Source organism: Salvia splendens, chromosome 8, assembly GCF_004379255.2.
Source record: "Salvia splendens isolate huo1 chromosome 8, SspV2, whole genome shotgun sequence".
NCBI classification, from domain to species: Eukaryota; Viridiplantae; Streptophyta; class Magnoliopsida; order Lamiales; family Lamiaceae; genus Salvia; species Salvia splendens.
This window is the reverse complement of record NC_056039.1, coordinates 4468513-4490969: the sequence shown is the minus strand read 5'-3', so window position 1 is coordinate 4490969 and position 22457 is coordinate 4468513. Positions and strand designations below refer to the sequence as shown.

The following is a 22457-nucleotide window of genomic DNA, read 5'->3' as shown; positions in this document are numbered from 1 at the left end:
CATTAAATCCAGATGAATATAAAAGAGATTGGTCTGATGCCTTATTTTTACAGGTTTGATATGCTCCTCTCTTCTCCATGCACTGTGATGAAGCTTTTCTGAGTACTTAGCTCAGCCACCCCTTTGTATGGTCTGGAGGCTGTTGTAAGTGTAATGTGTTGCCCCTATGCCCTGTGATGAAGCTTTTCTGAGGGAAATGCAAAAAAAGCCACCCCCTATGAAGGGTTTGGAGGCTGATTTCAAGTGATAATACAGCCTATAATCACTGATTACTGAATTACATTTACAGTGATGATGTTTACACAAAATGCAACCTATCTAGCTTAGTAAGCCACCCCCTATGAAGGGTTTGGAGGCTGATGCCATGTGATGAAATTTTTCTGATGGCAATAACAAAAAATGCAACATATGCACAAAAAAAGAGTTTACATCTTAAACACAAACATATGTTTGTGCTTATAATGTGAACTCCATCCCCTACTATTATGTCTAATACCCTAAAACATGGTTAAGATGCCCTATGTCATAGGTGTCTCCAGTGTTGTTTTCAGGCAGCTTTAGGTACTCCAAACTCTCTCTTACCAAACCCTCTTCAACTTGAAGTTGTAAGGGCAGCCCTCCAGTTCTTTGCAATCTGTCCTTGTTTAAGTGAGGGATGTTGTAGTCATTCTTCCCATGCACTTGTAGTATTGCTGTCAGACAGCTTTGTAGTGTGATAAATACTCTATTGAGTGTTTGTGGTGAGAGCTCTTCAAATGAGGTAAACACATTCCTCAGCAAGTCATCTACATTGGTGGCAATTTTGTCATCTTGAAGTGATTGTATTGCCCTAAAATACCCTAGATCTAACACATTTGTGTCTGGGGAGTTGGGTGGTTGGCTAATTAGATGGAATTCAAAACCATCAGTACTAGCAAGTGATTCAAACTGTTGATCAGCAGCTCTTAGGTGAGGTTTGGCATTATCTTGCTGGATGAAAATCTTCTTACTTGCATTGGCTGGCCATTTGGCCTTGATTGTTGGTATAATCTGTGAGGGATATGTGTATGAGACTAAATGATGACATTAATCATGTCTGATAGCTTTAATAACAACAAAAAATTGGCTTACCTGGTTTAGAAGACAGGCTGTCACGACTTCCTTGTTGATGGATTGAATAGGTTTGGTCTCAATTGTCCCCTTTGGCCTGTTCTTAGACCTTCTTTGGGCTGGTACTTCCTCTGTGAACGGGAATAGGCCTATTTTACCATCAAAAATGGTTTCCCCATCACTACCAAACAGTGGCCTACTGACAGCAGCCATGAACATCACTTTAGTGATGAATCTCTTGGACTTACAGGACCTATATGGCACATCCTCATCCGGCAAAAGGTAATATCGATCTGATGTCTTTGTCATGTAGAACCATTTCTCATCAATATGAATTATGTTGTGCATTGAATGGTAAAGAAGTTTACCTTCTTCTAATGTTGGCTGAATATGAGAAAGACACCATTTCATCCTTGCAAGTTTGTTGGCTTCAGTCAATGTAGGCTTGATAGCACTTGTATGCGGTTTTAACTGTCTACTCTTAATGAATCTACCAATTGTTGACTTGCTTACTTCCATCTTAGAAGCAACTTTCCTTATGGTTGATCTCTCAAGCATAGACAGGTTTCTAAACTTTTCTTCATCTAGCATAAGTTTATCTTTGTGTTGATAACCTGATGCTCTGCTCCTCATTATAACAGGTTCCCCTCTGTCCATTTGCTGCTTGCTGACCTTCCAAATTCTTAATGCTGTCCTTTTATGGATGCCAAATCTCTTGGCTGCCTCTGTAAATGAACCTCTTGGCAGCACTCCAGCCTTACTTTGCTGTAGAAGAAACTGCGCAATGAGGTTTTTTTCTTGGGCGGTCAAGGTTAATGAAACCCGGTGCCATCCACTCTGCCCTTGCTCCTGCTGCTCCTGATCATGGTGCTGCTCCTGATCATGGTGCTGCTCTCTGACCTCCTGACATTCCATTGCCCAGTGATGAAGATTTTCTGAGGGCTTTCAACAGTAAATAGCTTTATGGTTTTTGTTTTTGGTTGTTGGAAGTAGGAGTAGAAATGAATGTATTTATAGGAGTTGGTGGACTTTGTACAAATTCCCTCCATGCAATGAAATTTGCCTCCTAAAATTCCCTCCTTTTATTTTTGCCTCCAACTTTTGAATTTGATTTTCTGAGCAATCTGTTGTGTTTATACATGTTGTAAATGGATGTTCAATTTTTTTGCAGTAACAACTTTAATTAATCAAGAGTAGTAAATGGAATTTATTTAATCACTATACCATTATGTAATCCTCCAACATTTATTTGGTCATTTAATACTTCAAACAAATTTATTACACAAAAAGTCAAAGGGGCCCCACATTACACTACATACCTCCATTTATTACTCCACACTACACATTCAAACTCTTTCTTAAAACCCGTGCCGAGTCAAAGAGTGACTGGAAATGGGGGACGGAGGGAGTATTAGTAAATTGTGGGATTCACGTCATTAGCAGAGTTCAACAATTTAGAATAGTGATAGAAACATCGGAAATCGAATGGATTATGATCTTCCGTCTACGTCGTTGTATGGCTCGTACCCATTTCTCTGTTGATTCTATGTTGTTATAGTACTACATGTAAATGACCTATCGAACTTTCTTTGCTCAAACTCTCCATTCTTGGAGTGACTAGGTTTTTTTTTTTAAAGGATGATCGACGGTGGTTCCCCACCTACCCCCGAAGTGACTCGGACCCCCGGCCTAACGGTCGGAGTTGAAGCTTCTTACCAAGCTACGCTTCGTTGTCAAGGTGGGACCCATTGGGTCCCACCAGCCCCGCAGGAACGGGTCCAGGATTTTTCACCTCCCCCAGCTCCTGGGTCCAGGCACGGGTACAAGCTTAATCACCTCCCGAAGCTCTGGAGTCAGGCCAGTGAATCCACTAGGCCCCAGGGAAATTAATCCCCAAGATGCGCCTCCCAGGGGTCGAACACGCGACCTCTAGGATGACGCGGTATCCTTGCCTCCCTTCTCAACCAGTTGAGCTAGGTGCGAATGTATCTTCATGGAGTGATTGTTGAATTGCGAATTGCATCTTTCAAATGTTGTTGTTGATGATTCTTGATTAATATTTTGACTTGATGAAGTAGCCTTTTCTCTTTCCTCCTTGAGAAGAAGACTTTGTCAAGCAACCTAGCTCAACATTCTATATCACATTTGCTCTTCACATTCAAACCCCAATTAAATCTACGCAAAAACAATAATCTTGTCACAACATAATCATCATCAGTTCATCACTACACACATGGCCTGAACTAATGAAAGAATTAGATTAGATTTTACACGATTAATCAAAAGAAGTACAGCATATATGTACTATGTACCACTTTTAAATAATTTCAATAGTATAGTATGTTGAAACTTGAAAGCTTCCCATTCCACTAACACATATTTTTCCTTTTGAAACTCTTGACCAACACTCTCATGTATTCTTGTACAATCAAAGCTTAGTAAGAAGCCCTCCAACCTCTCTTATCAAACTTGCCAATCTAATACTTGAGAACATGAGAAGATGAAAGAAAATGAAGGTGTTAGATTCATGTTGAATATTGTGTTGCTATTGCTTCCCAACAATTGACAGTGTTCATGATTTGATGATTCTAATCTCTTTTAAAATTTATTAAAAATGATAGCATCAAATTGACTCTATGCCCTTCTAAATACTTGTTCTGCATCTATCCATAGGTTTAAGAAGATGATATTGCTCATAGTTTGCCAACTATATTAATTACAGATATTGCCCATATCTATATAAAACTTTGATTTATCTAACGTAAATCTGATTTTCATTTCTTTTTAATTTAGCTAGATCTGATTTGGAACATTATAGTTGATGATTTGGTAAAAAAGAAAAGTAGTCGTAAAAAGTAAATGGACAATTGTGGGTAAAAAGATAAGGTTGATTGAACTTATTAGTATGATTTTTTTGTTCTTAAAAGTTATAATCAAGGGAGACTGGGAGTTGGGCTTTACCTTTAAAGAAACAAGGTTGAATTTCATGTAAATATATTCATACTAGTAACTAGTAAGTGATTCATTTTATTTAAACCTTAATAACTCTACAACATATAATGAAAATCGTTATAAATATGTCAAGAGTATCTACTAAACATTACCCAATTACTAATGTGTCACTATTAGTTTGCCACAAGGTTTTTCTGAATTAAAATTTGGTAGATAAACTAAAAGTTTCAAAAATAAAACTTCAGTTGAAAGCTCTTCCAGTCTTTCAAATCAATAATTTACCCAAATCGAGAAGATAAAAAGGTTTCGATTTATACACAGTGGTCCGACCATTTTAGATCCAATATTGTTTTACTAAAAAGTTAGGGATTTCCATTTTGGCCCTCGCCCTTTTAATGTACTAAAAAGTGATGGATTTATTCAATGCTTTTGCCAAATATTTTTGTCACAAAATTGTGCAACGCAAACCATCCCCCAAATTCACCAGGCAAATTTTTTATAAATATTAGTACTAATAAAAATTACCCACTTTTTTTAAAACGAGCACCTGTTATAAACTAACAACCTTTTTTACTCCGTAAATGTATGAAAATTAAAAGAAAATTTCCAAGATAAATATATCATCGCATAACAGCTTTTCTGCTTTTGGTTTTTGCAGAAAAACAAATGTGAAAAGTACAAGAAACCGAAATTTCGGCATTAAAAACTAAAATATTGTACATCAAAATCTAGCCTCCAAAAATGTCCGAAAAAATTCATCTTCTTTACATCACAATGTACCAACAAGCAGCAAACACTCAACCAATTTGGTCACCACATTCATAATCTGGAACGTGTTAAATTTTCCTCTTACAATTTTCAACTGATGAATAATTGAATTTCAATTCAGAAAATAAAAAATTACCGTACACCACAATCCCCAAAATACCCCCACTCCTCCGCCGCCAGCCCCTCCCGCCGACAAATGATTCGCCGGCCCATAATTCTCCGGCGACATAGCGATATCCGGCGGCGGAGCACCGCCGCCGCTAGGCTTGTAGAGATCAATCGGATCCCTCCCGAAAAACTCCCGCGGCAACAGCACTCTCGAAACCCCAAAAATCGCGACCGGATTCTGATCGAAAACCGTCTGCGTCACCGACGCCTGCACGATTCCAGTGTCGATTCCAACAGATCCATTGACGCGGGAGATGTTAAGCGTGAAGCTCCCCGCGCCGTTCTGCTCCGTCGCGAGCGTCGGCTGGACCGGATTCACGATCGACTCCAGCGAGCCGAGCGGGTAGTAGGAGTGGAGCATGTGGAATCGGAGCACCACTGCCTTCCGATCCGCCGCTAGGGATTGAAATTTCGCCGAGGGAGGGAGGTCGGCGAAGGCCTCGTCGGTGGGGACGAACATCGTGATCCCGGCGCCGCCTTCGTCCGCCTCGAATTCGGAAATCACGCCCGACGCGGCGAGCATCGCCGCCGCGACGTTGAAGTCGTGGCCGTTGATCAGCGTGCTGGTGATGTTGAGCCCTAGCGGGGGGCGCGTCTCTGACGCGGCAAGATCGGGATCGGCGGGGATAAGGAGCGAATTGAGGGAGAGGATCGAGATGTTGTAGGGTAGGGATTTGATTGGGGAAATTAGGGTTGCGTTGGAGGCCGGGGAGTGGAATGTGATCGAATTCGAGTCGATTGTGATGTTGACAGAGCCGGAATTGGCGGCGGCGCGGCCGGTGGTTTGTAATAGGGTAGCGACGAGTTTTCCGGTGGGGGGGATGCGGCGGAGGTCGGGGAGGGAGAGGTATTCGAGGAGGACGTGGTAGCGGAGGACGTCGGCGAGGTTGGGGGAGGAGGGGGCGCGGAGGAGGGGGTTGGGGACGGCGAGGAGGGTGAGGGAGGAGCGGGCGGCGAGATCGGCGGCGATGCCGGTGGAGGAGAGGAGGGAATTGAAGTCGGAGAAGGAGGGGTAGGAGGAGAGGAGGAGGGTGATGTTGAGGGAGGAAATGGGGGAGGGTAGGAGGAGGAAATAGAAGAGGATTGTAGGGGCAATATGGGGAATGAAGTTTGAGAAAGCCATTTCTGAGTGGAGTGGAGTGGAGTGGAGTGGAGTGGAGTGGAGAAGGGAAGGCGGTTGTTGAGTGTAATGGGAAATGGGGATAGAATCCTCTACTGTCATTATAAACACAGCATGAGGTGGGACACTGCTGTCCCATTACGACGCCGTATAAACCAGATCACACTCATTTTTATTAATTAAATTAAGCAAGTGTTTAAATTACTCCCTATCCATAATAAATTGTCTACTCGGTTTGATTTAAGAAATACTGTCTAGAAAATTAAGATAAAGGAATTCGACTCTATTTACTAAAAATAATCAAAGTTAAATGAAAAATATTCGTGGACGGATGGAAAATAAAATGAGATAATTATTTGTGAACGACATTTCTATAAATAAATTGGATTAAGTTTAGCTAATTGGAAATTTGGTGCTGAAATAATTATCAAATTTGCTCTCTGAAAGCCTGAGACTAAATAGTAGTAGAACTATGTCAAATTTTAGATTTTGCTACTTTCATTACTAGTTTGTCATACACAATTCAAAGCTTGCTAATTTGCTATTCGCCAATAAATTTTCAATTTGATAAATTAATAGAGTATCAGTTTTAGTCTTTTAGAGAGCGAGTACATTTGCATATTTTTTAGCATCGCAATTTTTCATTTTGCTAAATTATGGAGTAGTATTCAAAATATTTACGACAATATGTTGTTAGATGCAATTGCATTGTTTTGTTAATATAAATAGTAGATAGTACACCATCGCATATGTAAAGGCACTTATTTGTACTTGTTTATATTATTAGAGCATTTGTCCTTACGTTCTTACACTATTTAAAGGTCTCACTATTCTATTATTCAATTTAAATACTTCAATTACTAACCATATTCATAGTATTAAAATGCATTCAAAATACCCGAAACACTATTACAAGTTACTAAAAAATTAAAAATTACATAATTAAAATCCTAAAAGTTATATAATTATATAATTAAAATCCTAAAAATTAAAAGTTACATAATTAAAATCTTAAAAATTAAAAATTACATACGTAGAAATTTAAAGAAGACTTGTTCGATGACAGTTGTTGGTTGGGGTGGGTTGGGTTGGAGGCATCCCCAATTATTTGGTGCAGTGTGATTTTTTGTGTTGAAATATGAGGTATTTATGGATGAAAAGGTGAATTTTGGGGTAAAAATATAATGAAAAATAAATTTAAAGTGGAGAAAAACGGATATATTTTATTGGGAAGTGGGAAGATATATATTTTTTATTTAAATCTCAAAAATGCCGATTTTAGAATTTAAAAAAATTTGAAAAATGCTAACAGCATTGCTGTTGGCGAATCGCGTTGCACCACGTTGGTGTGCTCGTTGGCGCGGTGCTGCTCGCTGGCAAGAGCACAGCAACGAGCAGCGTGCTCGCTACGCCGACGGCATGGCGCCTGCTCTTATACTCCCCCCGTCCCATAAAAATATTGGCATATGATATGACATGAGATAAAGACAAAATTGATAAAGTAAGAGAGATAAAAAGAATGACAGTTAAAGTTTTGTTAGTCGATAGTGAGACTTACATTATTATTAGTGTTATAATGGTAGTATAAGTTGTAAATAATTTAATGTATATGAGTAATAAATTGGGATAACTTTTCATAAATGAAAATATCCATATTTTTATGGGACGGACGAGAATGGAAATAAACATATTTTATGGGGAGGAGTGATAGGGTCCTCGAGCATCTAAATCACGTCAAAGATCGCATCCAAATCTCCCTCAATATCTTTTAATAGTATTTGATTTTGCATATCTTTTGCATCTTTTTTATTTATTTATCTTACTTGCTTAGCAAGATATGTTTAGGTTTAGAATTCTATATATTATAGAATTCTATTATATTTTGATTCATTGAGAAATATGAAATAAACTTCTATTCTCATTCTTGTTCCGAAAACCCTAGAACTTCAACTAGGGAATTATCTCTTTCGCTCCGTTCAATCTCCGCGTGCTCGACAAAACCTCTCGATAGGGAACTTAAACCCTATCAATTGGTGCTTCCATTGTTTACTCTTCCTCCATCACATCAAATTCTCTATTTTTTTCCAACCATACGCTAGATTTCTCCTCACACTCCACACTCACGAAACAATACTCATATTTCCATGGTTTTTCTCGAGCAACGCTCTCTCTGTGATATCAGTGAGATGCTCATGGACTTACGCCGTGTAGTCGCTGCTCACGGCGAATTTCTAGCCAAGTTCGGACAGCGAACACTGACCGAGGAGCCTCCGGACAGCCCTGACGAACGCTCACCTCCACATAAACCGTGGAATACTCGGCCGCCAGACCATCAGCCAGTCACAGGACCTCAGCGGGGCTGGTCTCTTCCGCCATCGGTCACAACCGCACCGCTGGGTATCAAGCCCGAAGCCCTACCACGCCTCCGCCTCGAACCACCACGTTTTGACGGAGAGCATGCCCTGGATTGGATCGGTAAGATCCAAAGGTACTATAACCACCACTACACACCGCTAGATGATCGTCTTTATCTTACACAATATTTATTCGATCATCCGGCATCAGATTGGAGGGAATATTGGGTGGAAACTAACAAAGGTAAGAGTTGGGAGGATTTCTTGTTGGCAGTTCATGACCGCTTTGCTCCGGAATTAAACGAGGATGAGAGTTTAGAAGCAAATAACAAGGAGGCGTGTAAAGCGGGAGATATAGTCGTCAATCCTATATTTGATTCTGGAAATATTGTTGTCGAAGGTGGAGGTAGTGTTTTCAACACCGCATCTGAGTCTGATCAGCCAGCTGAGACCGTCGCTATGAGGGAAATAAATGATGTTGATTCCCGCGACGACGAAGACTTTCAGGGTGCGAATCGACATATTCGATTGGTTTCCGGTGATATTAACCCCTTCAAACCCGCAGAGACTGGAGAATTGATGTCTGATGGTACCTATTATCTAGATGACATATTAGAGGTTGCACGCATGCTTCCGATGTGGAATGCGCTTCCTCGCGACGTCATCCCGGTTGAGAACTTGGAGTACCGAGAGAATTCTTTAGAGGGGGTCGTGGATGATGGACTAGTGGCTACTATTGTTTCTGAGGAATCTCCTGCTACTGTGGAAGATGATGAATTAATACTTGATTTCAAACTCACAATTTCAGAGGGAAAGGAGACTGCACCGGTTCTTGATCCCAAACTGGCAACGAATGTTATTTCATTTGCGTCGCAATGGAAGACTGGCGTGGTTGGCCTATCCGCAGGCTATGGGATGGTATCGCAGTTCACTATCGATGCCATGTGTGGGAGGGAAATGATGTGGCCGAAGTTGGCCTCAAAAATTATTTTGGCAGGTTACTTCGTCGATGCAACAATTGTCAAGCAATTCGGTTGGAAGGAGATCCTTATTGGGTACAATGATAGCTATGACGGAAGAGAATTAGTGTTCTACTTTGGTGCGATGAAAGGAGTTCGTGTTTTTGACCCTGGAGATTTTGAGAGTACTTCCACCTTGGCGGAGACACTCATGTTCCTATTTCATTACCCACCTTGAGGGCAAGGTGGTTTTCAACGGCGGGAGAGTTGATAGGGTCCTCGAGCATCTAAATCACGTCAAAGATCGCATCCAAATCTCCCTCAATATCTTTTAATAGTATTTGATTTTGCATATCTTTTGCATCTTTTTTATTTATTTATCTTACTTGCTTAGCAAGATATGTTTAGCTTTAGAATTCTATATATTATAGAATTCTATTATATTTTGATTCATTGAGAAATATGAAATAAACTTCTATTCTCATTCTTGTTCCGAAAACCCTAGAACTTCAACTAGGGAATTATCTCTTTCGCTCCGTTCAATCTCCGCGTGCTCGACAAAACCTCTCGATAGGGAACTTAAACCCTATCAAGGAGGGAGTACTGACATAACTCAAATAAAACTGTTTGAAATAAACTAATGAAATAAACAAAAAGTAAAATTAGATATAGTTCCACTTATAATTCGTCTCATTTTTGTAGTGATTAAATTTGGTTTTTATTTGAGCACCAAAATTTCATTTAAATCCTACTATCATTTGTAGTTTGAAATTAAAGCTTGATTTTATAATTTCAGATAAATAAATAAAATAATTTCTAATTAATACTCCATTTTAAGTTAAATATACTTTAATTTTATTTTATACATCTCATATTTATTAGTACAAACTATCATTATCTTAAAGCTTCGTGTTTAAAGCGAACCTTGAGCCGTGTTGAGATTAGACCGGCAAAGTATAACATACAAGTTACAACATGTACCAGTATTTTGAAATTTTGATGTTTGAGACTTTTAAGTTTTAATAAATAAATACTACTATTATGATATCGTTGTTATTCATTGATTTTAACATTTATTTACCATGATCATTAATGTGATTCACCATTGAAATGAATATTTTGGGATGACATTTTTACGACCATGAATCTTGACCACTAATCCTAACATTCTTGTATCTTATTTAACATTTTTTAAGGATAAGAGCATCCACAACCGTGCTCTTGCCAGCGGCACGGTTGTGGGCCCGGGCGGTACTATTCATGCCTGCTCTCTGGCAAGAGCACAACACCCACAACTGTGCTCTTCCGCAAGGACGAGCACAATTAATATAAAATTCAATTACACAAAAACATTTCCATAATATTAAAATTCATTTAAAACCCACAATAAATATTACAAATGACAAATAAAATTAAACATTGCATAATTAAAAGCCTAAAAATTAAAAATTACATAATTAAAATCCTAAAAATTAAAAATTACATAATTAAAATCCTAAAAATTACATAATTAAATTACATAATTAAAATCCTAAAAATTACATAATTAAAATACTCGTCGAACATGTCGGCCGTTTGCCCAGTAGCGAGTTGTCGGATGGCACACGTACACTTCTGCAACGCCGTGATACTTTGCCGGCCGGCTGCATCTACACCTGTTTGAAAGTATTCAACACGTGCGGACAATGTGTTGACAATTCGCATGAACAAGCGCTTTGACATGCGAAAACGGCGCCTGAAGTAATCTGCCGGAAACCGCGGCTGGTCGGCAAAGTAGTCGGCAACGAGCCTTTCGTGGGCTCCCTCCCGGTCACGATGGATGTACCGTCGATTTGATCTGGTTCGTTGAGGAGGAGGAGCAGGGGTATTCGCCGCGACATATGCTTCGTAAGCGGCACGATGTTGTTCGTAGTATTCTTGTTCTTCGCGTTCCGCTTCCGCCATAATATGGGTGAAATCCATTTGAGATTTTGAGTGGGGGATGAATGTGTTGATAGTTTGTATGAGAATTATGAATGAGAGATGAATGAGAGATGATTTGATGTGATAAATGGATGATGAATGTGTGTATTTATAGATGATTTTGGGGAAAAAAATTAAAAAAAATCAAAAAAATTCAGAAAAAACGGGAAAAAAACGGCCATATTTTTGGGATTTGGAAAATATATTTTTTTTATTTTTTAGCATTATTTATAATTAAATACCGATTTTTAAAAAATAAAAATAAAAAAAAGTTTAAACACAACGGCTATGCCGTTGACGAATGGGAGCGCGCCACGTGTGCGTCCGCTGGCACGGACGTGCTCGATACATCGAGCAGCGCCGTGCCAGCGGCGCGGCTGCAGCGGCGGCGGTCCTGCGCCTTGCCAACGGCGCGGACGGCGGTGGCGTCTTTCGCCACCGCTGCGGATGCTCTAATATTTCTAACAAATTAAAATACCTAGTTTTTTTCCTTTTCTGTAATTTTAAAAATTCTGTACCCTTTTGATAGGCAGGCGGCGCCAGAGTCACTAAACCCATAACCTAAACCCTAACTGGCGACCAAATCCTGAGCTCTATATAAACGGAGCTCTCAATTTCCATTTCTGAATCAATAGAATTCAGATCCATATATCGAAGCTTCAATTCATGGATAAGAATTTGTTAGAAACGGATATCTCATCTCTCTCCGAGTCCGATCAAGCACGAATTTCTTCGATTATCGACCAGATGCAAACGCGCGACAGGTACATATGCATTCACAAAATTCTGTAATTTTTAAAGCAGCCTTGTTGTTAGAACTGTGAAATTGTATTTACATTGCTTGTTAATCTTTGGTTTTACTTGCGCTCTTCATCTGATTGTGTATTACCCCCTTCTTTTTGCTCTAAAAATTGGTATAGTTTTAAAAGCAAATTCGAATAGTAGATATGGGCTAGCTTGTCGTTTACTTGTGCGAATTCCGTATATATTTAGTGAAAGCGAATTTCTGGAGCAAAAAATTTAACTTTTCAAACTAAATGTTTGGGTATGTGTGTTTGCTTTTGGGAGCTTCAGGTTTTATAGGTTGCATTGGTTATGAATTTGTGCAACTTTATACATGAAGCGAAAACAAATATTCTCCTTAAAACCAGTGCATTTCTCGACTTTGGTGCAATTGGACGTTAAGGGAATGACATCTATTTTTTCAAAATATAATTTCCTCCATCTGATGTTCCATGATATTTGACATAGGTTCAATCGGTTACTTTAATTTCTATATATTGTTGATTTAGAATGGCCTTATGTCTTTCCATTTCTTTTAGAATGTCTTTCGTGAATGATCGTCTATGAGTTATGCACTACGATGAATGTAGTCGGTCTGATTTCTGACAAGTGTTAGAAAATGTTGCAACTCAGAGTCGGAAGGTTTTTTTGCTCTGTTGCCCTACTGTTACAATAGGGTAATGGGTAGATTTGAAGAGTCACTCTTATATAGTATGGTTCTGATGTCTTTCTTGAGTGTTTATGACCTTGTTAAATCCAAAAAAATATGCTGCTATGTATGTCCTGTCATCGAAGTATTGACACTTCCAAGCCTTAATTTGGTTTTCTGTTTGCTTGTCGATGTGATTATAGTTTCAGAACATATTTCAATAGCTACTGGCAAATATCTGCTTGAACAAGAGATATTTTGTTGCAGTAAGTGATAGGGAAATGTGTCAGCAACTGGATTATGATCTTTCTGTTGGCCAGTTGACTTGTATATATAAAAATAAAATATCCTTCTCATCAATTCAGTTAAATAATTATGTTGCATTTCGTCAAGAGTGTATAGTTAAATGCAGTGGATGGCATTTAGATACCACCATTAGCATGCTCAAAAACGTAGTTGTGCAACTTCTAATCACATGGAAATTCCTCAAGAATTGATGTTGACAGATGAAATGTGATCTTCTTTTGCTGCTGAAGTTGATTAACTTTGTTACCATAAGTTACTTGAGCCTTGCTTTGCCTATCATAACAGTGTAACACTCCTCTTAAAGAATTCTCACTGCATTATTAGTGCTAGTAACAACAAACAACTGTATTGCTTCACTGGTTATTTGGGCTTTTCAGCTGATGAAATCCTTTGTTGGCCTCTCTGCAGCCTTGGTTTGTATAGCAATCTTTCACAAAGATGCTTCAATGACTGCGTAACTTCCTTCTACCGTAAAACTTTAGGCAAGCAAGAAGAAATTTGCGTGATGAGATGTACAGAGAAGTTCTTGAGGCTCTCAACGAGGGTGGCGACAAGGTTTGCTGAACTCAACCAAGATGGTTCGCCGCAATAGTAGAAAGTTTTGAGATAAGCAAGAAGTAATATGTGCAAGAAGATGCGAAAAAATTCTTCCACCTCTCAATGAGGGTGGCAGCCTCCTCGACTAGAGATTTGCTGAACTCATTGATGCTCATTCTTACTCTCCAATTCGTTTTGGAACCAACATAATCTTTCAAGGATTAGAGATATTATTGACTAATTGAATAGAGAAACGAAAGTAGTTCAATAGCGTACAGGAGTAGTCATTTGTTTCTGTATGTAATTGCAAATGATTAAAGTTTTACTTCCTCCGTCCTTGATTAAGAGTCACTCTTTTCCATTTTGGTCCGTCCCCGATTAAGAGTCACTCTTCCTAATTATTATATTTGGACATCAAAAATACCCTAAAAGTCAAAGAGGTCCCACATTCCACTACCTAACTCCATTTATTACACCACATATTCAAACACTCCTTAAAACTCGTGCTCGGTCAAAAAGTGACTCCTAATTGGGGACGGAGGGAGTATTATTTTGTATTGAATTATTGAGTAGTTCTTTATAGTTTTTTCCAATGTTTTAAAAACCGGACCGGACCGGCCGGTCGGACCGGTCGGACCGCGAACCGGTAGGCATTCCGGTCCGGTTTGCCTCTAAAAACCGCCTGTTAGTTGACCCGCCTCGAACCGGTAAAACCGGCCGGTCGAACCGGTTGGACCGGGAACCGGGAACCGGTTCAACTGTATTTAAATATTTTTTTAATGCTTTTCAAAATTTTATTCTAAAATTTTGGCTTTGATAGGGGTCGAACTCAAGACCTCTCGGTGAACTTACCAATAATTCTACCACTACACCACAAAGACTTCTTGGTAGTAATATGAACATAAGTTATTTTCATATGTTAAACACGAAATATTTTATCTATATAAACTAATAATTCGCGTTTAATACGTATATATGTATATTAAGAATATGTGATTAATTATATTAAAAGTTTACTACTATTTGATTATATACTAGGAGTATTTACTAAATATATGTTTTTAATTTATGTTTATTCATATATCTCTGTGTATAATATTATTTTGCCGCATTACTTTTTGAAAATAATACTATGAACTTATTTATTTTTATACATAAATATTAGTAAATTTTTTATTTACAATAACTTACTACTAGTATAATTTATATATTTAATTATATTTGTTGATAAAAAATTAATAAAATTCTATCATTAACTAAAAATATATTCTTTTTAATTTTATATTCTTTTAAGATAATTCCTTTTAATTTTATATATTCTTTTAAGAAATTGTTAATTATAATATATTTTTTATATTTTAATTATACTTTTACAATCACTAATGTTTTATAATATATGAGTTTATAATTATACATAGAGTTTAATACTAGTTTTTAATATTGTGTATTATAATTTATTATTGTATTTAAACTTAACGTCATTAAATATTCTAATATAATAGTACAAGACTTGTTTTCTAAAATAATACTATTAAATATATAATACTATAATATTTATTGACAAAACATTTAATTAAATTTTATTATTTACTACTAAATAAATATATATATATATATATATATATATATATATATATATATATATATATATATATATATATATATATATATATATATAAACAGTATTCCGGTTCAACTAATGGTTCGACCAGTGAACCGGTTGAACCAGTGAACCAGTAATGACGCCGGTTCGCTGGCCGGTCCGGTTTTTAAAACATTGGTTTTTTCTCATTGCAATATAATTTCACTTATCTACATCTACACTAATATAAAAGGCCATTTTGAATAGTCATTTTATGCCAGGGTTATAAATGAAATTTTTTAAAAATATATTAAACTACCTTCCTCTTTCAACCATTTAATTTCGATAAATGTCATGTTTAAAATATTAAATTACTTAGAATTAGCATTTAAATTACCTTCTATATGCAATCAATTTAATTTCGGTAAGAGAAGTATATTTAAACCCTATTATTATTAAGAAGGACGGTTGCTTATTCATGTGAAATTAACACAGAGATTGCACATAACAATTTTAATTTCATAATTCTTGAATTATTCTAAATATATACATTTAATGTCAATTTATTAAGAGCCAAAGCCCTAACTCTCTCCATCACTCACTATCTTTTTTAGTTTGTCTCATCCAAGATACTCATAACAAAAAATAGACTCATTTATCTCTATATTATTCTATCTATTTTACTTTATTCTCTCCACTAAATTCAAAATAAAATTGCATAAAAAATCTCGTGATGTCTAAGGAATGAGTCATCTTCCTTAGAACTAAGGGAGTATTAGACTAGACAAGTTACATACTCCCTCTATTCCTTGTTAATAGAGGCATATCTTTTCGGCACGAAGTTTAATAATAGTGTGTCTTTCTAAGTTAGATGCTAAGAAAGCTTGATGCTAAGAAAAAAAATGGAATAAATAAGAATGAAGCGTCCATAAATCCAAAATCTGTTTGCATTTAAAGATCCACCTTTCTAAGTTACAATCTAGAATCACACCCAAATAAAGTGACTAAGAAATGTCATAAAATAGAGAATCCAAAATTTGATTGGATTAGTTCAAGCAGTATACCTACATTTTTCATAGCCTACAAAAGAGCAAGTGTTTGAGCACTTCAATTATGCATATAAACTATAATTGATTAGGAGTTGGGATGCTTTGCTTAGTAGGATCATTAGTAGTGAGGGCACCAGTGGCACCGAAATCACCGGCAACATCATCCCGGCCGTTGGATTGGTAATAAGCATTCATAGCGTAAGCCGCGTGTGATCTAACCTTTAATTGGGCCGCAGTCGACGCAGCCTAAGCCGCACACGTAGTCGATGTTTGCTTGCAGTTGTGCATCCGTTGCTTCGTTCTTCTTCGGTGCCCACCATTTCTTCGTAGCTTCCGGTGTTGGTGCGACAGACTGCAATCATGTAAAGATACCTCCGACGATGTATGTGTCAAGTCTTTAATAGTAAGAAGTAATGATTTTTTTTCTTTATAAAAAACTCCATAGAGTCCCATTATTTTAAGCCGAAATTCTTCTCCGACGTACTCGGCTTGAAATCCTCATTAAAAAGCTAAAAAAACGTAGGTTTCGAAGGTCCGGTTAGGCATCAGCGGCGTGCCGACGCCGGAGTTCAAAAACTCGATCAAATTAGCGTTGTACGACGCCGCATTGTCCACCCCCAACACCCATCTGATCCACATCCCCATACCCGACCCGTTTCATCGCCGGATACACCGCATCCAGCTGCGCAGCAAACATGCTCGTGTTCGTGTACTTCAACCCCGTCCCTCCGTCCAAAACGCCGTCGTTTTGCCGGAAAAGCGCGTAATCTCCGGTTCCGGCTGTGAAGCCGAAGTACGGGTAGGGGCAGATCATAAACGGCGATTTCGTGCGCCGGTGAAATTCTAAAATCGGGGTGAATATGACCCGGTCGTAGACCCGCCGGAACCGGCCGGAGCTAGGCGGATCGGACACCTTGAGAGAAAGGATCAAAACACTGGATATGAGCTTCAATGTGTAGTCACTTCATAAGGTAATTGATGATGGTGATTGATGAACATACAATTTTATCTCTATATATACTGCTCCTTAGCATAGCTAGTTAAGAAACGAGAAAATGAGAAGACAATTTCTCATAATTGAAAGACAACTTTACATGTTCCTCTTTAATGTGTTGTATAACTATTGACTCTTCATTCTTTAGTATGAGACTTCTCATCTGATTCATGAGGAATGCTAACAGTTTAGTCACGGATGAATGCGGCGACTTGGGACGGTGGGGGGAGGTTGTCAGCCACCGTGCCGCAGGTTGGTGGCGGGGTGATAGGACTACGAAGAGTAGTATTATCAGCATTACTAAGACGGGGAGGAAAATTGGTTTGAGGTGGGAATTAATTTTATTATTTGGTAGTGTATTTGATAGGTTTTTGTGGAAATTGAATGAAGTATATAGATGTGTTTGTGATTACATAATTTGTAGGAGGAGACGAGGAGTGAAGTAAAGAAAGTGAAAACGTGACAACGTAGGAATTGAGGGACTTGAACGTGTCTAGATAGTGTAGTATGTGGAGAAGGACAAAAGGTAGTCATTCCACTCTTAATTTTCTAGTTATGTGCTAACTTTTCTTGAGATGTAAGACTAGATTATTGAATTAATCTTGGAACATAAAGCATGATAGTTTGATACTATAACACTTATAATTGCCTAATCTCCCACATTAGATAAAGGCACCAATACAGGATGGAGACGGACAATATTATTAGTAGTATAGAAAACAAATACTAGATGGAGACGAACAATATTAGTATAGAAAAACAAATACTACACAAGATGGAGACAAACAATTAAAATGGTTCGAATCATATGTCAAATGTTACAAACTACCAACTGCGAGCGATATATTTTTTGCCAAAATTGAGATTAATACATCAATCTCTACTGAGTCCAATTCCATACGCTTCGGCAGAAAAATCTTCAGCTTTAAGAAGGCTTCTGCAAATGAATATAAACCTCATCCAAAATTTATAGGCGGAAAAGAATAAAGAATAAAGAATAAAAGAACTATCCAATATCCCAGTTATTCATACTCCATTCCTCTCGTAATATCAGACCGAACAAAGGACTTGAGCCGCTGCAGTAGAGCAATGCAGTGGAGATGAGACAAAGACGATGGGGCTGTGTGGGAACGAGGAGGAGAATTGACTATTCTTTCACAAGGCGATTCCCATTTTGTCTCCAAGTAAGGCAAGGCTCTCCATGGAGGAAGAGGCATTGAGTTCTGCTCGAGAGAGTACCTGGCTGCTTCAACCATGATTTGAAGAAGCTGTTTGAGGTTTGGCACAGTGCCTACGTAGATGGCTGGAAGAGAACTCAGAACTGCATTATATGATTTTACTGCTCTTGCTATCTGGAAGTGGCTTCGGAAGTCTATATCAATGATGTATCTTTCAGTTCCTCCATTGTTATCTTGAGCTATCACATCTACGAATTCATGTTCACCTGGATTTCCAGAGATTGAATGGAACAGTAATTAGCAACATTTTACACTTTGAACATATTTCAAAGTTAACTGAGTTGATCAAATGTCAGACGATAAATGCTCAGAACATACAAAAGTAGATGAACATACCTCCAGGAACTTTGCCATCACCTTGCCATTTGGTTGCACATAATGCTGCATCATAACCAGAAGATTGTAAAAGTTTCACCAGAGAGTAAAGAATGCAGCTAGCTTTGCATGGATCTAGCTTCTCAACTTGCCAGGTTTCTGAGAGAATTGAGGATTTGATCACCAACATCAAATCCCTTTCATACTGGTCAACTGATCGATTATAGAACTGCAAAAATGAATCTCTGTTAAAAATACAAACACAATGCTTCAATAAAATGGCTAATTGCAGCGAAAATAACTCGTTTCTCACTATTAACCTGTCGACTTCAAGTTGAATATATGTGCAACTATAAAAAATTGTAGGGAGGGGACATCAATTCCCACCAGTTACATTGTGATCAAGTTGCCAACTGAACAGTTCAATAAGACATTGCATACTCTGGGGATATCCTACTTTTATATGGTTATTCATAAGCTATACCAATTCAATTCAACTATGACACATTCAGAAACCTTGTACATAAAATTCCTAAGAGTAGAACGGGTGAAAAGTTCAAATCAAAAATCACTTTCTCAACCAGCCAAATCTTTATAAAAAGGGGATTAAGATCAAGGCTAAGTGGTTGAATGGTAGACCATCGCAGTTAGGGAATCATGATTAGTGATTATCTTCGTATGCTAATGATAGTAAACAAGTAGTTTTTCCTGGTTACAACTTCCAACACATAATGCACAATATATCCAAGCACTTTACATGGACATGTAAGTCATTGACCGATGAAACCATGCAACATAAAAATTAACCTCTTTGGATGCTTGTGCTTTCTCTCATATGGAACTCTAAATATCATAAACTAACTACAAACTGATGCTTACTGGTAAACTTGGATGTAAATAATATTCTAAGTTGCATATGAAACGATGACTGCAATTGACGTATTTGAATACACCAGTATGACATGAAAATTGAGAGGGATGGAATTTCAAAATGTATTAGCTTTTATGAACGAATTTTTACATTCATTTGACATGTAAAACTATATTAGGTCACCACGATTACTCAACAAACTTGGAGAAACATGTTTATAAGAGCATCTAAAATCTAGCCTGAATTGTGTTTAGAGACCTCTATATATCGTAAAATAAATTCAAATTCCAATTGCAAGGAACTATCGAGGATTAATTTCGCATCAACAAGCACTTTTGCAAGCAGAGGTACTGATTCCATCTCGCAATTAAAATACTAAAAAGAATCGTCCAATTCACCACACTCATCCAAGCCAAACCTCTTTCACATTCAACAACACACAATCACCACACACAAAAACGCGCACCTTAACACACGAATAAATAATTCACAATCAGCAAACCAAAAAACACACTACTCACCGAAATCCGGTCGGTCAGATAAGCCAAGTCGGATAAGCCGGAATCGCTGTCGCTGCTGCACCACGACTCAGCTCCGGCGCTTCCGATCTCGAAAAAATCGCTGACCATAACCGCCAAGTCGAGCTCACTTCCGGCACTCCGGGACGAGAAATCGCCGCCGCTGCCGAAGCGTTGCAGCCAATTGTTAGCCAACAAATTCATTCCACTGCCGTCGATCGCCACCGGTGCTTGGCTACACATTAAAATCCAGGCCTTGTGAATACCTCTTTCCAATTATAGCTAGTTTTGTATAATTTGATGAGGTTTGGCTCTCTCCAAAATTGATCTGGAAAATGAGTTTTGAATGGAATATGAAAGGTTTATGCCACGGAATTTGCGCGTTTTTTAATAATACTCCATAAGCACGATGTAGTTTGACTTCGTTACCCTTTTGAATGATATTTTAAAATACTCCGCTACTTTCTTTCTTTTTCTTCTGTTCAATTGAAAAAACTAATGTAAAATGTGCAATATAATATTTATTTTTGTATACTATATTATACGAAAGATAAGCTCTAGAAAGTGCAATAATAGGTCACACAAAATATAATCTTACCGAGTCTAAAGAATTTATTATTTTCTGTATTTCATGTGATATTATGGAACGAAAATAAACTATATATGAATAAAAGTATTTGTATAACATGTCAACATTATGTTTATTTGAATGTATTAACAATGTCAACATTGTTGTTAACAATGTTAACATTGTGTTTTTTTAATGTATTAACAAATCTTCACTTGTAGAAGTGGTATTTCACAATTGTGAGCGAGGTGGTAAAATTATTAGTAGTTGCGGAGTACTTCATTCGTCCACGAATAAGAGTCTCATTTATTTCCAGCATGGGTTTTAAGAAATGCTAAAAAAAGTGAGTGGAAGAAATATTAGTTTTAAAATATGTGTGAGATAAATGAGTTAATGAAATGTAGGGTTTCTTTACCATTTGTGGTAATTATGAACCAGAACTCATATTCGTGGACGAATCAATATGAAAAAATAAGACTTCTATTCCCGGACGGATGAGTATATAGGTAGATGAGAAATATCTTAATGCAATTAAGGGAAAAGTGAAAATTATACAAGGGGTATGATCGTCAATTGAGCGGCCGGTGAAATAAATAGAAATTCAATGTATTTATTTATGCATAATAAACAATTATAAAATCAGTGTGTGAACGCGGCGGTGGATATCCATTCAAAAATGTGGGACGCGGATGGATTAGGTGGACCACGACCCAAAATGCTTTGAATATGGCTGCCCAGATACAATTCAAATCTGCGGCCTACCGCACACCTATTTATTTAACTACGTTCCATTATCATTCAATTACCATGATTAAATATCATATATTAATTTATTTAATATTATGCTCTGAAATTATTTTAATTGGATGAAGTGGCTATGACTAAATATCACATAATTATTCATCTAGTATAAAGTTGCGAGATTCATACGAGTACTACATATTTAACCATGAGATATAATGTTGCAAACTGAACAACCTCTAAGGTGTCGTTCAGTTACCATGACTACTTATCATATGATAATGCGTATATATGACTGAGTTGTAAAATTAAATATTGAAATAATATTACTTCATCCGTCCACAAAAAATAGTCTTATTTGTGGACGACACAAATATTAATGAGAAATTGGTAAAGTAAAAAAAATAAAAAGAGAAAATAGGTAAAGTAAGAGAGACTAGAAAATTTGGATAAAGTATGATAGAGAAAATTTCATTTATAGAAATGAAACTATTTTTTGTGGATATCCCAGAATAGCTAAATATAACTTTTTTGTGGACGGATGAAGTACTATTTTCCGCCAAATTAATTGGTTGCAACAGTTATACTCTTGTCCTCTAATATGTGTCCCATTTTGAGCTGACATGGATTTTAAGAAATATAAAGAAAACTAAGTTTAAAAAGTTAGTGATATATGAGTCCTACTTTTATATCATTTTATAATACAATATGAAAGTGTAATAAATTAATGAAATGTATGATCCAAGAAAAAAAAAATAATAAAATAAGATAATTAATAAAAAGTAAGAGTCAAATGTGGTCCTAAACATATGGTTATTTTATGATTTTGGTTCTGAACATTATGTTTTGAATTATTTCGTCCAACACATTTGAAAACGGACAGGATTTAATCATTTTTGGACGGTGCCGTTTAAAATTAACAGTCAACTATATT

General features: G+C 37.2%; 4 protein-coding genes and 1 pseudogene across 4 annotated transcripts; 1 reads left to right on the top strand and 4 right to left on the bottom strand.

Annotated features, from left to right (window-relative positions):
- Positions 1-489: 489 nt before the first annotated feature.
- On the bottom strand, positions 490-2004 carry LOC121744690. The gene is made up of 2 exons (XM_042138276.1): positions 1111-2004; positions 490-1029 (listed from the first exon to the last, which is right to left on the bottom strand). Exons 1-2 carry the CDS (start codon positions 2002-2004, stop codon positions 490-492), a joined length of 1434 nt encoding a protein of 477 aa, XP_041994210.1.
- A 2619-nt stretch (positions 2005-4623) lies between these two features.
- Positions 4624-6156, bottom strand: LOC121742964 (fasciclin-like arabinogalactan protein 4). Its single transcript, XM_042136115.1, has one exon. The coding sequence runs from the start codon at positions 6098-6100 to the stop codon at positions 4922-4924; it is 1179 nt and encodes a 392-aa protein (XP_041992049.1). The 5' UTR covers positions 6101-6156; the 3' UTR covers positions 4624-4921.
- A 5743-nt stretch (positions 6157-11899) lies between these two features.
- On the top strand, positions 11900-14008 carry LOC121743515 (mitochondrial import inner membrane translocase subunit Tim9-like). The gene is made up of 2 exons (XM_042136826.1): positions 11900-12136; positions 13519-14008. Exons 1-2 carry the CDS (start codon positions 12039-12041, stop codon positions 13700-13702), a joined length of 282 nt encoding a protein of 93 aa, XP_041992760.1. The 5' UTR covers positions 11900-12038; the 3' UTR covers positions 13703-14008.
- Positions 14009-16353: 2345 nt separating this feature from the next.
- LOC121744689 lies at positions 16354-17570 on the bottom strand (annotated as a pseudogene).
- Positions 17571-18018: 448 nt separating this feature from the next.
- LOC121745629 lies at positions 18019-20553 on the bottom strand. The gene is made up of 3 exons (XM_042139611.1): positions 20218-20553; positions 18847-19054; positions 18019-18716 (listed from the first exon to the last, which is right to left on the bottom strand). The coding sequence occupies exons 1-3, from the start codon at positions 20455-20457 to the stop codon at positions 18295-18297; spliced, it is 870 nt and encodes a 289-aa protein (XP_041995545.1). The 5' UTR covers positions 20458-20553; the 3' UTR covers positions 18019-18294.
- Positions 20554-22457: the final 1904 nt, after the last annotated feature.